At 43.9% G+C, this 14,171-nt stretch overlaps 2 protein-coding genes across 7 annotated transcripts; both read right to left on the bottom strand.

Moving 5' to 3' along the window:
• Positions 1 to 17: 17 nt before the first annotated feature.
• smad9 (SMAD family member 9) lies at positions 18 to 4,773 on the bottom strand. Of its 6 annotated transcripts, none has more exons than XM_054754583.1 (8): positions 4,627 to 4,773; positions 3,014 to 3,165; positions 2,578 to 2,793; positions 2,002 to 2,259; positions 1,743 to 1,850; positions 1,447 to 1,668; positions 1,114 to 1,370; positions 18 to 424 (listed from the first exon to the last, which is right to left on the bottom strand). In XM_054754583.1, the coding sequence occupies exons 1-8, from the start codon at positions 4,680 to 4,682 to the stop codon at positions 281 to 283; spliced, it is 1,413 nt and encodes a 470-aa protein (XP_054610558.1). In that variant the 5' UTR covers positions 4,683 to 4,773; the 3' UTR covers positions 18 to 280. The 6 variants fall into 6 exon arrangements, with proteins under 6 accessions (XP_054610558.1, XP_054610556.1, XP_054610560.1 ...); XM_054754581.1 differs by having other exon boundaries at positions 1,743 to 1,853; XM_054754585.1 differs by having other exon boundaries at positions 1,743 to 1,853; positions 3,014 to 3,277; positions 4,627 to 4,753.
• A 1,637-nt stretch (positions 4,774 to 6,410) lies between these two features.
• On the bottom strand, positions 6,411 to 13,718 carry alg5 (ALG5 dolichyl-phosphate beta-glucosyltransferase). Its single transcript, XM_054754589.1, has 10 exons — positions 13,404 to 13,718; positions 9,849 to 10,017; positions 9,704 to 9,750; positions 8,612 to 8,680; positions 8,367 to 8,459; positions 8,188 to 8,301; positions 8,059 to 8,118; positions 7,837 to 7,988; positions 7,178 to 7,263; positions 6,411 to 6,558 (listed from the first exon to the last, which is right to left on the bottom strand). Exons 1-10 carry the CDS (start codon positions 13,464 to 13,466, stop codon positions 6,443 to 6,445), a joined length of 969 nt encoding a protein of 322 aa, XP_054610564.1. The 5' UTR covers positions 13,467 to 13,718; the 3' UTR covers positions 6,411 to 6,442.
• Between the last annotated feature and the right edge of the window lie 453 nt (positions 13,719 to 14,171).

Below are 14,171 nucleotides of genomic sequence, written 5' to 3' on the forward strand. Positions count from 1 at the left end.
AGGAAGTCATGTTAGTCTTGGAAAAAAAACCTTTTAATAGAAGTACAAAGCAACCAGCGCATATAATCCAAACATTGGTCAGTAAGTTAAAATACATAATATTTAAAAGACGTATCACACCAAGTGCCACAGAAACACAACACAACTACCGGCTGCATCATTAGTCAACAAGCTAAATGAAATTCAGTCTTACAGTAAACAGTAGGGGACATTTTGGGCTTTGGAACGTGGCGGAACCTTCCGGAAAGTAGGAGAAGCTGTGCGAAGAACCAAGCGCCTGCTAGGACACGGAGGAAATGGGGTTGTGTGGCGATCCCATTTGGGTGAGGACCTTGTCCAACCACTGCAGGGGCCCGTGCAGATGCACCTCAATCCAGCAGGGGGTGCTAGTCACGTCCTGACGGTGGTACTCTGCCCCCCAGCCCTGAAGAGAGAACACAACTTTAACCTTCTGAGACCCACAACAATTAAAGTTGCATTTTTTTTTTGCATTAAATACTTACATATGTCAGAAAATGTGCAGTGACCTGTAATGCTGTCAACTAGTGGGTCACCGAGTCGTTTTCAGTGAGTCATGAGTCTTATTTTCCATACAATAAATGTGTCACTTGGGACCAAACAATGCAAGGGCTGCTTTGCAGATGCAGAAAGTGGTGGTGACAATGCATTCCCATGCAGGAACAGTGTGCGTCTCATGTACTTTTGTCGTGTACTAGATGTGAACAGTACTTGACATGAGTAAATAAATCGGGAGGGAGTTTTGTGCCAATGTGCACCCTTTTTGTGCCAAGTGCGTAATATATGCGTAAATATAGCGCTAACAGTGCACAAACTAGTCTTCATGCTTTTGAGGCATGCCATAAATAAACAGATAAATAAATGACACACTTTGCCACGGCAAATTGCGGGACAATGCGAAGGCAAAATGCGTGCAAGTGTAAACACCGCTTTAGTCCCAGCTCCAACTACTAAGACGACTACTGCACAGGAAGCTAAACAGCTAGTCAACAAGAGTTGTTGGTGATCACTCTGCACAAAATCTATCTAAAAATGTCTTTGAAACAACAATGTATAAAAGTATCATTTGTTAACGTGCATTGGTGAGTGTGTTACCTTGACAAAGCTCATGCGGATGGTGCACATCTTGGTCAGCTCGTAGACCACCTCGAAGCCGTGGTTGACAGACTGGGCTAGCAGCTGAGCGAAGAGCTGGTTGTTGAAAATCTTCAGGCTGCAGCCGCTGGGGATCTTGCACACAGTGGTGGCGTGGAAGCCGTGCTGGAAGTTGCAGTTTCGGCTCTGCACAAAGATGCTGCTGTCGCTCAGGCACTCTGCGTACACCTCGCCGCCCACGTAGTACAAGTGTAGCCCTGAGAGGGATGCAGTTGCCAAGCCGTTATAAAGCGGGAGGCGGCTTATACGAGATGGAGTGCACGCGTGGCCCACCTTTGCCGATGTGGCGGCGCGTGTGCTCGATGGTGGAGTTGCGGTTGACATTGGACAGCAGGCCGAGGCAGAAACGGTTCTTGTTGTTGGATGGGTCTGTGAATCCATCCACCAGCATGCTGCGCGACGATGCGTGAAACGTCTCCCCCACCCTGTTGTTGAGCTCGTAGTATGCGATGGAGCACCAGTACTCGGGCTCCTCGTAGCACACCGGACGCAAATCTGCACACCGGGAAGTTGTGGCGTGAAGGAAAAAAGCGCAAAGACAACAGGAAGTGCAGTTTACCGGAACTTACCTCTGTGTGGAGCGGAGAAGGTGAGTTTGGTGGTTTCTGGGGTGTTGGCCGGCTTCACGTCCTCTTGGGGGCTCGTCTCCATCATGCTGTACGGAGGAGGCGGCGTCTCTGCTGGACAAGACCACACAACGGAGCAAAGGTGATCAGGACAGTCTTTGCTATTTTTGTAGAAATGTAAAAAAAAAAAAAAAAAGAAAAAAAAGAATGAAATCACTGCAACATTACAAGGAGATTTAAAACTATGTACGATATTTTCTACCTGCGATGTGGTAGGGGCTGCCTGGCTCGGCGGAGCTGGCGGGGGAGTCGGGGTAGCTCTGCGAGGAAGGAGACTGGGCGAGAGACGAGGAAGAAGACGAGGAGAAGGACGAGCACGGCAGCGCAGGGAAGGATTCTGGGTAGGTGGCGTTCTGCGGCATCAGAGGCTCGTTGTGCAGAGAGGCGTTGCGGAACTTTGCCAGTAGGCTGTGCTGGGGGTTGAACTCGCTGTGGCGGGGGACGAGGACGGGTGGCAGCACTGGGACAAAACCATAAAACTAAATGTTACTACACACGCATACCGTGCATACATACTGTGTAGTACCTGTTTTTTACCTGTTTTTTTAGGACATCAGGTATAGAATTACACTTTTTTTGGACATGATAAAGTATATGCACGCACGCACGCACATACATACATACACACACACACCAGGGTGTAACAGTCTATCTGTAATCAAATTTGTTGGTACGGGACACAGTTCTTACAAGGTACACAATTAAAAGTGAGGAACAGGAAGTGTGCCTCGTGTCACTTTATGTACAAACTGATGATTAGGATTGTTGGATGCAGTACCTGGCGTTTCCACACGTCTGTAGTGGTACGGGTTGACGCAGATGTCCTTCTGCTTGGAGCCGAAGGGGAACTCGCAGCAATCGAGGGCTTTGAGCTCATGGTGGGACTGCAGGTCGGGCCAGCGCCACACTCGGCAGTAGATGACGTGAGGAAGACCTTTGCGGTGAGACACCTGCAGCCTGCCGTCCAGCGAGCGAGGGATGGTCACGCATTTGCCTGACGGGACAAGAGGATCACAGGATGGGGACTCATTCACGACACAAAGACTGGACTGACACTGCATTAGGTACACTATATCATGAGATCCAATTATTCCAATTATTTTAACTGTCAAGCAAAAGTGAACATTGGGTCTTGGTAAAGACACTGGATCTCATTAGATGGTGTACCTAATGACGCGAGTCCAGTGAGTGGCGGGCAACTGAGGACACTCAACTGGGCTGTCCCGGACAGCTGAGGGCTCTCTCCAGCTCCTCCATGGCGCCTTTCTTCTTCTTCAGCTTCTTCACCAGCGAATCTACCGCCTTCTCAGCCCACTTCTCCTCCTCATCGCCTTGCTTCCAGCCCAGCAAGCGCTTGACCGCCGGGCTGGTGAAAGAGAACAGGGACGTGATGGAGGCGGACGAGTTCATGGCAGGACGAAGACGGACAGTAGGACTTGCAGATGACGATTATTCCTCGTCTAGATAATCTGGATCATCTGTGGAGAGAGGTGAGATGATTTTTGCATCCAGATGAGAAGATTGATTAGGACATGGAGAAGAAAAAGTTTTTCCAGGCAGGAGCGTCCTGCATGTCCTCTCTCTCTTGTGTGAGGACTGAGAAGACGCCCAGGAGCCGCACTGTCTGGCCAGAAGACATCACAGGAGGGGGGGGGAGGGGGGGGGGGCTGTTTGTTTTGTTCTTGTTTGTCTTTCTCTCCATCATCTGCTGGGAACCATGCATCATCACAGCGGAAGACAGCAGGTCACACTAAGGTGATGTCCTTAAAGCTGCAAACTAAATCCCTGTCGCGTTATTATTTAAAAATGGAGGCGTGATGTTAGTAAGAGTGGAGGCAGCCAACAAGTGGTGACACGGCACTGACTAGCAGGCTGCTGCTGCTTTATGGAGGCTGGCGTCAGTCAGTCTGCAGGCTCAGATAGCACAATTACCTAATGCTTTATCACCAACACGCACACGCGCGCGCGCGCACCCGCACACCATCGTCCTCCCCGCCCACTCTGACAAAAAAAGTCAACATGGCAGCTTCCTTTTACTCCACTATAGCACTCACAAGCATCATTATTATTACTCATTAAACTAAACATAATTACCGTAATTACTACAATAAAAATACAAGCACGTAACAGTTTGATGCAGGGAAAAAAGTTGCCCATGAAAGAAAGTCTATGAAACCATAAATAAAAGTAACTTAAAATGTGTATTTTTTAACAAGGCGTTTATTTTGCATGTTCGCTCACCTCCGCCCAGTAGACAAGTGTCACAACTACGAGTCCACACCACGAGTCACGTCAGGCTGGCGGCGACTGGAGGAAATGTGCGTGTCTGGCTCGGCGCGCGCACGTCCGTGTCCGCGCGTCCCAAACAACCGCCCGTTTCAAAAGTTTCAAAATAAAAGCCCGCAGCCAGGCGAGCGATAGCTTTGCGTTTTTTTTTTTTTTATTTTTTTTTACAAAGTAGTCTTCGTGTATGAGTAGGGTGGGCTCATTTAAGCGAGCTGTTGCGGTGTGTGTGTGTGTGTGTGTGATGACATCACGTCATGAAAAGCCGCAATTTCAAAAGCGAGCTTTTGAACAGTTTGCTCAAAAGTGGAGCAAACAAGTAAAAGTGGATTCTTCCAACCTTTGGAGCTTGTAAACATCTTACTAGTAGAACATTATTAAAAAGTTATCTTTTATACCGCAACTTTGTTTCACTTTTTACATTTATATAACACTTAAGCATGTAACGTGACTTAAAACATTGCCTGTACGCTGGAACCTTGTGCTGTACTTCTATTGGCTGTACTGATTTCCGACAAGGTGTGTAAACGTGTACTTGACCTACTAAGTGCTTTTGTTGTGAAGGGCCCACAGAAGAGCTTCCTGCTGTATTGCAGGCATCTCGACGCAGGTCGGAGTCGTCCGGAGCCAGTCTGGTCTCCTCCAGGCCGCCACACAGCAGCCTCGCCGGCGTCAGGCTGGCTGGAACCGCAGCGCCGCGGTTCCAGATCCCTCCGCCTCCCCCCTCTTCTGCCGGGCTAGCACCTGACAACACGGAGGCTCCAATGCAAGGCTGGAAACAAAAAAAAAAAAGTCACCACACCTGTTTTCCAGAATATTCTCATGAGTGATGAAAATTCTTTTCAAGGTTAAAAAAAGTAGTGAAGGTGGCTGCATGAGTGACTCATGTTGTAAAGAGGGTACTTGAGATAAAACAAACAAAAGCATTGTTTTGCACAGACATTTTTAAAACCCCAAATGCGTTACTCTAGTTAGGGCAGGGAAGTCCAAAGGGCGCCTGGGGGCCATTTGCAGCACATGGCTTGTTTTTTATTGGCCCATGAAACATTAAAAAAATAAAAATAAAAAAACAACAAATCAGCAGCAAAGAATAGAAAAATTAGCAAAAAAGCGTAATGTAAGGAGCATGCAAAAAAACGCTGTGTCACCAACACAAAACTGAGATGCAGGCTGTTTTTTCTTTGCATAAAATTGGTTTTAAACCTGTTAACAAAAACATTGTTATTTTGTTGTGTTTTTTTATTTAGTACGTATACATTTCTTGGTGGAAAAAGTTTGGATACCGCTGGTTTAGGGGATACTTGACTGGAAAAAGGCTGACAACCACTGTTGTAAAGCGTCAGTGAATGCATCACACTTGCCTTTGTGACTCTCATGACAAACAGTGTAATCAACTATTAAAACCTGGCATTACTTTCACAGACATCACTCAAAGAAATGCGGGAATCATTGAAGCAAAAAGTCCACACGCATTATTGTTGTTAAGTGTTCAATTACCTTAAGTGGGGGAGCCCGCAGGCGGCGGAGGGATACACAGTGGGAGTGGCGCGTCAGGTCCGGTTAATGACGCAAGCCCTGCTGGCGACAGCCAGTCTGCAAGTTTGACATTTTCACAGTTTACAGCAACTGCAGCCGAACGTCACCATCCTCCTCCCGACGCCCAGTCCAACCACCGCGGGGAGAGAAGAGCATGTCTTTTGTTTTGCTTTCTTCTTCAGCAGCATCCAAGCCGCCATGCTGAGGCTGCAGTACACCGGCTAGAGGTCACTGCCTGGACCTTGGACGAGAAAATAGTCCACTACATTTCACCAAAATATTCCAAACTTGTAAAAACTATGTATTGGTACATGAACACCTCTGACGATGTCAATGAGAAAGTGAGCATTGTATGAATTTCATCCAGCCTGAAGCTTGTGCAGGTGTACCTAATGAAGTGGGTGTAGTTTAGACAGGAAGCTGCAAGGTGGTACATACCTGACAAACAAGCAGAAAGGCGTCCAAACAAACAATATTTAGTCCTTCTCCTTTATGGTTACTTCATGGAGCTGCTGCTCCAGTGTTCAAATGCATTGTTATTTTTGATTGACATATTAGCAAACCTGATTACTGTTCAATCTGTTTTTTTTTTTTTAATGTTTATTTCCAGTCACTGACCCAAACTCACTTCCTGTTCATACAGTAACAAACAATGCGTCGTCATATCGCCACCTGAGTAACTTCCGTGTGATAATGGCGGCCACCTCAAGCAGGTGTCATGATTTTTTTTTTAAGTTGGCAGGTGTTGTGGTAGCGCCCCCGTGTGGAGCGGCGCTGCGGGTCTTTGCAACATTGCCCGGTTGACGGGAGGCTCGTCTGATTGGCTAGTCAGTCTTGAGCGGCGAGCGCAGCTTCCAGGCTCCCGTCAGGTAGCGAAGGCGGATGAAGATCAGGTCCCGGCCCATCTGGAGCCAGCTCCAAAACGGAACCAGCTTGGAGCCTGAAGCACAAATGGACATTTAGGCTGCATCCACACCAACCTGGATATTTTAACAGTTTTATTTTGTTCACATAAAAACATAGGCTTTGTCCTTAAAAACTGAGCTTTTAGAAAACTCTGGCATCAGTGTTTGTGTGTGGACAGGTAAAACAGAGCTTTCTGGTTTGTGTTATGAGAAATGCAAAACATTATTTTAGAATTTTAAACCTTATATAACAAAACGCAAGTAATCGACTGCTTGTATCATTTGGTGCAGTGGTAGTGAATGCTGATTATAAAGATAATGTACACGTCATAGTACATGTAGTATATCACCATACTGATGAACTGATGTTACAACGCACAACCAAGTCAGCTGTGGTTGCTTTTTCAGGCTTCTGATTGGAGAAAATGCAGAGGACAGTCGGTGAATGTTTTTATGTGGACAGACATTTTTATTTAACTCCACTCACTGAACACTTTTTAGACACCTGAGTGGGGAAAATGCGCAGTTTAGCAAACATCCGTGTTTATGTGGACATGGCCTTAGCAGGCTTCATTGTGAGCTGCTAATGTGACACTTAGACGGGTAGAGGAGGTAAAGGGGCTTCTGTTTTTGGCGATATTCCACCACCGTTACCTTCTATCTCGGTCCAGTTGACCGCCACCTCAGCGATGGGGATCTTCAAACACTGAGCAATGTACAGGAGCTCCACATCAAAAGCCCTGCAAGGACAAGACAAGCGCGTGAACATGCTGGACAGAACAATGGACAAAGTCATCCAGTGTCAAATATGTTTAGAAAAAGTAATGAGCCTTCTTGTGTTGCTTCTTATTTATTATTTTTTAAATGAGCCACCTATGCTTTTAGATGGGCGAGGGGCCCACAGCAGCATCTACTGCTCGTTGAGAAGAGCGATACAGTAGAGTCTCCAAATGTGTCCAATAAGACCAGGAAAAAAATGACTAGATTTGCCGCTAGTCACTGTTTTGACAAACAGGATCTAGGGGGGTCTGAATACACGCTAAATATTGTATAGTTGGCAACACTGATCCCCCCTGCTACATCTTCTTATTCTCTGGCAGACCAGGGGCATATGAGGTGTGTTATGAAGCAGAGTTATAATGCCCTCTGCTGTACGGCGCTGGAACAACAAACTACTTTCACAGTCAATGTGTTTTTGAGAGAGGGTCGAACAGGTAGCGGCAAATCTATTTGTGGTGGTCCTCCACAAATAAATGCAGGTGCGGGAAACACCGATGCACTTCCTGTTACGTTTCCTCTGCGGCGGTCCTTACCAGCGCTCCACGTGCAGAGAGTAGAATGTTCTGAGTGCCGCTTCGCGCGTGAACAGCTTGAAGCCACACTGCGTGTCGCGGATCCCGCGCACGCAAAAGAACCACACCAGGAAGTGGAAGCCGTACATCAGAAAGGTGCGGAACAGGGAGCGCTGTGCAAACAAGGGTCGTTAAAGACAGACAGTACTGGTAGGATGCTGCGTGTAGATCCTGGGTGGTTACCTGGGCGACGGCCTCTTGCTCCAGGTGAGCTCTGGAACCGCAGGAAATGGCCATGTTGTCCTAAAAAGTCCTACACATTCTAGCTTACTGCATACAGGAAAAATACTATTAATAAAAAAACACGTGTACCGGTTTGGGATTGAGGTCCTTAAGAGCCGCCTCGACTTTTTCAATGTCGGAGAACTTTGTAGCTCCGTCCGCATCCGCCATCAGAATGAGCCGCCCCCGGGAGCTCAGAGTTCCCTGTGGAGCCATGCAAACAAACATTAGTTCAAGCATCATGCTAGTGCATCTTGCTAACACCTCACCATCCGTACAGCGCCGCCTTTTCCTCGGTTCTTCACCAGAGTTAGAACACGGACTTTATCAGCGCCGTACTTCCTTGTGTACTGTAACGCCACCTAGTGGTTCCACAAAGGTGTGAATGCAAATTAATAGACCAAAAAAACCCTACTAAACGTAATGGGAACATCCTTAGAACCCACCATTCATAAAAAACAACAACAACTAGCTAGACAATATAAATACAATAATATAAAGTCATAGTTATTACCTCTGAGGTTTTGTCTTTGCTGCCATCGTCCACCACAATGACCTCATACGTGAACACAGGTTGTCGTCTCTGGAAACAATGACACAGTTCAATGCTGCCACCTGCTGGCGATTGTAGGAATAGCACCAGGAGAGTGGAACCTTTCTATGCAGTCCACTGGAACCTTGGTTTCCGTTATTAATTCGTTCCAAAAGATTTGATGAGACTGACAGAAGTCTTCCAGAACAAATCATGCGAATACAATTAATCCATTCCAGACACCCAAATATATATATTAGAGAGTAATTAGGTGTACATGCAAAAAACAATGATAAATAATTATAAATCCCAAATAGATGAAACTTATTGTTGATGCGGACTTCTTGTACATCCTGGCACGATTGATTTCAATAGTGTTTCTCAAATCTCTTCTTTATCAAAGCTACTTTCACTTTTGGCCTTTTTTTTTGCCCTATGGCGGGTTATTTAGCAGTCACACTCAATAAAAAAAAATGCACAATCAAGTTCTTTTGGACTTTAGCCAGCCTGCACTTGAAAAGGCTAGAGGATGTTTTATCAACTCAACTCCAGTAGATTCTCTTGAGTTTATTTCACACCTCCACTATTTACAAGAGCTTGTCAGGTGTGAATGAAGAGGGATAGGAATACCCGTACAGTCATGTGGTGTTTATATTTACAAATATATTCTCAAAGAAGCCAAACTTGACTGAACAGACAGTGAGACAGCAACACGTAGGGTGCTGTGTTAGGGCACTCGATTTTGCGTCATGATACAGTCCAGGACAAATGGACTAGTTTGTTATGTGCAATATTACACGAAAACAGGAGATACAGTCATGGACTGGATGATTCATATGAACAATAGGAGGATTAGTTATGGAGTTATGAGGTTTTTACTTCATACTGTCTACCTATGACAAGACTTTTATCCATGACTGTAAATGTAAATGTTGGCGAAAATTTTTGTCGAAAACGGAATCATACCAAACCGGGGGATGCAAACCGAGGTTCCACTGTACGATCATTGAAGACTGCATCCAAATATTATTAAAATGTACCTCACTGTGTTTTTATAGTTTATCTAATACTGACCTGCCTGCTTTCCAAATATTCCATTGCTTCCTCCATCATCACGGGCACTAAAATCACACACAAACAAACAAACAAACAAACAAAGAGAGGGGAATTATATCTCTTGCAAAAATGGGCACTGTTGGATTTGCCTCCAGTAACTCACTCCGAAGCTCCTCATTGTAGGCCGGGACAACCACGGAAAGTTCTACAGAGGGCGGGTCGTGCAGACTGGGGAAAAGCTCTTTGGCTCCCGTGGCGCTGAGGAAGAGTTTCTCCTTGTCGTGGCGCGCCAGGTTGATCATCCCTGCTGTGACGTGTGCTGTGATGATTACCTGAAAAAGGAAAGACAAATAGGATGGTGGTCATGGTTCATAAACACAGGTAAGAGGTAAGTGCTTGTAGTAAGACCTCTAAAGTGACATCCATGGAAATACTGTACATGCGCATGGCTCAGATCAAGGGTACCCAAGTGTTACATTTTGGGTAAAATTTCAAACTCGTGGATAGACCTTGGTAATGTTATAAACACAAACTTCAAACATTGCAAAACACACACCCAACATACCAGAGCTCGAGACATCTTCCCTCCGACATCAACCCTCCGAAGTTCACTCTTTCTTAAATGTAATGCACTTAACTCGGTGTCCACTTTATGCTGTTATCTCTGCATAGATTTGACTTTTGTTAGAAAAGTAACTTATATTTGAGACACGCCGATCGCTTCCGGGTTAAATACGGAGCAATTTATCAACCAACACGCTAGAATTTATTTGGTTCCGATAAATGTCAACGACATATAATATGACTGATAAAAGTAAGTAAAATCCGACTAGTAATGATGAGTAATTTTGCCCACTTCGCGTGTTTTTTTCGCTGCTTCTTGCACAGGAGACGAACGGCGACCTACGAGAGGTAAAAACAACGGCTGTCAAAATGAGTTACACTGCTCGATAAACACAAAATTTGTAACTCACCCGACGATAAAAATCATTTCAAAGTGCATAAAGATCTTCTCCAATATATATAAAAATGAAAAAATCTTACCTTAGACTTGACAATGGTTGTTAAACCGCCGATTGCTCGTCGAATTGAATGATGCTGCTTCTCCGAGGTCGTGACTGAACGTACATTACACGAACACAAAATGGCGGACACAACGAAACATTCCCCTGCTGAACGCGTATTTGGCGAATAACCGGCGGAAGGACACAAGTTTTGTTTGGCCCAAGAAGGCACTTTTTATTTTCAAATTCAATATTTACTAGCAATACGCAATTTACGCTGTGAGCTCGAAGTGTACGTACATAACTGGCTAGACACGAAATTTGGGTGTTTTAGACTTTTGTTAAAATAATCTTATTTTACTCTTTTATACACACAAAAAAAATCACTTTAGTTGCAGAGTTGAGTAATTATTCCATGAATTATGTTCTTCAAAATTTTCATCGGCAGGCGGACACAAAGGTAATGTACTTTTCACTAATGATTACACGACAGTTCTTTTTTTTTTTTTTTTACACTGAGAATATTTGAATAAAACACATTAGAAACCAATTTATAACCAATCATTTGTTAATTCTAAGTAGAAATCATGACAAAATTATCTTAATTTAAAATTATTCTTAATTTCACAACAAAAGTAGACATGCTTTAAATGTAACATTTCAATGTCCAAATATAGACACTTTTTTACAACATAGCCGCGCTAGCGCAAAATAAAAACATGAACAGGCTTAATTTATGGTTTGGTAAGCTTCCTCACTCTATAAACGTCAGAGTGATAGGGATAGTACACATTGTTAGAACAACTATTTCAAATACTACTCAAGTGAAGTTGAAGACAGCAAAGGGTACCCTTGATCTGAGCGATGCACACATAAATTCTGTCAGTGTTTGTCACACTTATACAACCCCTGGCAAAAATTATGAAATCACCAGTCTCGGAGGATGTTCATTCAGTTGTTTAAATTTGTAGAAAAAAAGCAGATGACAGACATGACACAAAACTAAAGTCATTTCAAATGGCAACTTTCTGGCTTTAAGAAACACTAAAAGAAATCAAGAAAAAAAGATGTGGTAGTCAGTAAGTTACTTTTTTAGACCAATCAGAGGGAAAAAATTACGGAATCACTCAATTCTGAAGAAAAAATTATGGAATCACCCTGTAAATTTCCATTCCCAAAACTAACATCTGCATCAGATTAGATCTGCTCGTTAGCCTGCAGTTAAACAGGAGTGATCACACCTTGGAGACCTGTTGCACCAGGTAGACTGACATGAATCATGGCTCCAACACAAGAGATGTCAGTTGAAACAAAGGAGAGGATTATCAAACTTCTTAAAGAAGGTAAATCATCACGCAATGTTGCAAAATATGTTGGTTGTTTACAGTCAGCTGTGTCTAAAATCTGGACCAAGTACAAACAACATGGGAAGGTTGTTAAAGGCAAGCATACTGGTAGACCAAGGAAGACATCAAAGCGCCAAGACAGAAAACAAAGCAATATGTCTTGAAAACAGAAAATGCACAGCAAAACAAATGAGGAACAAATGGGAGGAAACTGGAGTCAACGTCTGTGACCGAACTGTAAGAAACCGCCTAAAGGAAATGGGATTTACATACAGGAAAGCTAAACGAAAGCCATCATTAACACCTAAACAGAAAAAAACAAGGTTACAATGGGCTAAGGAAAAGCAATCGTGGACTGTGGATGACTGGATGAAAGTCATATTCAGTGATGAATCGCGAATCTGCATTGGGCAAGGTGATGATGCTGGAACTTTTGTTTGGTGCCGTTCCAATGAGATTTATGAAGACGACTGCCTGAAGAAAACATGCACATTTCCACAGTCATTGATGATATGGGGCTACATGTCAGGTAAAGGCACTGGGGAGATGGCTGTCATTACATCTTCAATAAATGCACAAGTTTACGTTGACATTTTGGACACTTTTCTTATCCCATCAATTGAAAGGGCGTTTGGGGATGATGAAATCATTTTTCAGGATGATAATGCATCTTGCCATAGAGCAAAAACTGTGAAAACATTCCTTGAAGAAAGACACATAAGGTCAATGTCATGGCCTGCAAACAGTCCGGATCTCAATCCAATTGAAAATCTGTGGTGGAAGTTGAAGACAATGGTCCATGACAAGGCTCCAACCTGCAAAGCTGATCTGGCAAATGCAATCAGAGAAAGTTGGAGCCAGATTGATGAAGAGTTCTGTTTGTCACTCATTAAGTCCATGCCTCTGAGAGGGCGAGCTGTTATAAAAGCCAGAGGTGGTGCAACAAAGTACTAGTGGTGTGTTTGAAGTATTCTTTTGTTTTTTTTCATGATTCCATAATTTTTTTCCTCAGAATTGAGTGATTCCATAATTTTTTTCCCTCTGATTGGTCTAAAAAAGTAACTGTTACTGACTACCACATCTTTTTTTCTTGATTTCTTTTAGTGTTTCTTAAAGCCAGAACGTTGCCATTTGAAATGACTTTAGTTTTGTGTCATGTCTGTGATCTGCTTTTTTTTTTCTACAAAATTAAACAACTGAATGAACATCCTCCGAGACTGGTGATTCCATAATTTTTGCCAGGGGTTGTAAACTGGGCTGTGTTGTCACCTCTCCAGAGGGTCTTACACAGCAAACACCCACACTGTCACTTTGAAGAGAAACATGCTTCTAAGAACACAACATTCACTCAGTATAGTGACCACTTACCACAATCAAAGTTAAAACAGCCAATGCGACCAAAGCCTGAAATATTTCACAGAGAAAGTCCATTTTGGTTTGCTACAGAGTTGCCTGCTGTAGCTGCTAGCACAGGTGAGCTAGCCGCGAAGATAGCTAGCTATCCTGCTGCCGTGTGCGTCAGTAACCGGGTCTTACTTCCGGGGACATGGACAGCCACAACGTCCACAAAGTCGCTCAAACTCCAAGTGAAAAGGTGAACATATTTCCTCAAGTCCGTTGCTCTTTGCTTCCAATCACAAGTGAACACAGGCGTAACACGGAAGTAGTACACGTTTTCTTCGACACGTCATCACTCGTGATGTGTCGGTCGCGAACGAATAGGCTATAAGAACCAGCTCTTTGAAATTAACGACAGGAGGCGGTTCGCGCCGTTGGGAGCCGGTTAGTTTTAGTTTTTTTACTCGTCTTTTTTTCTGTTAAAGACGAATGTCATTGGTCAAGATGTGTGGCGGCGCTGTGTCCCTCCTGAGCAGGGGCAGGGGCGGGGTTTGCTGTGGTGCTCTTAGAGACAAATTTCGCACGAAGGAATTTGCATGAAGAGATTTGACCTATTTTGACTTAATTTGTTTATTGAGATGGATCTTTGTTTTTAATATTACATTGTAATATATTTGTAGCTAAGATTAAGCGGAATAGAAGATGGATGGATGGATGGATTTTTGTAGCTACTCATTGAGGTTTAAATAAATCCATTTAAATAATAAACATTTGATATCATGTATTTTTTACATTAGT

Source organism: Dunckerocampus dactyliophorus, chromosome 16 (assembly GCF_027744805.1).
Source record: "Dunckerocampus dactyliophorus isolate RoL2022-P2 chromosome 16, RoL_Ddac_1.1, whole genome shotgun sequence".
In the NCBI taxonomy this organism is placed as follows: domain Eukaryota; kingdom Metazoa; phylum Chordata; class Actinopteri; order Syngnathiformes; family Syngnathidae; genus Dunckerocampus; species Dunckerocampus dactyliophorus.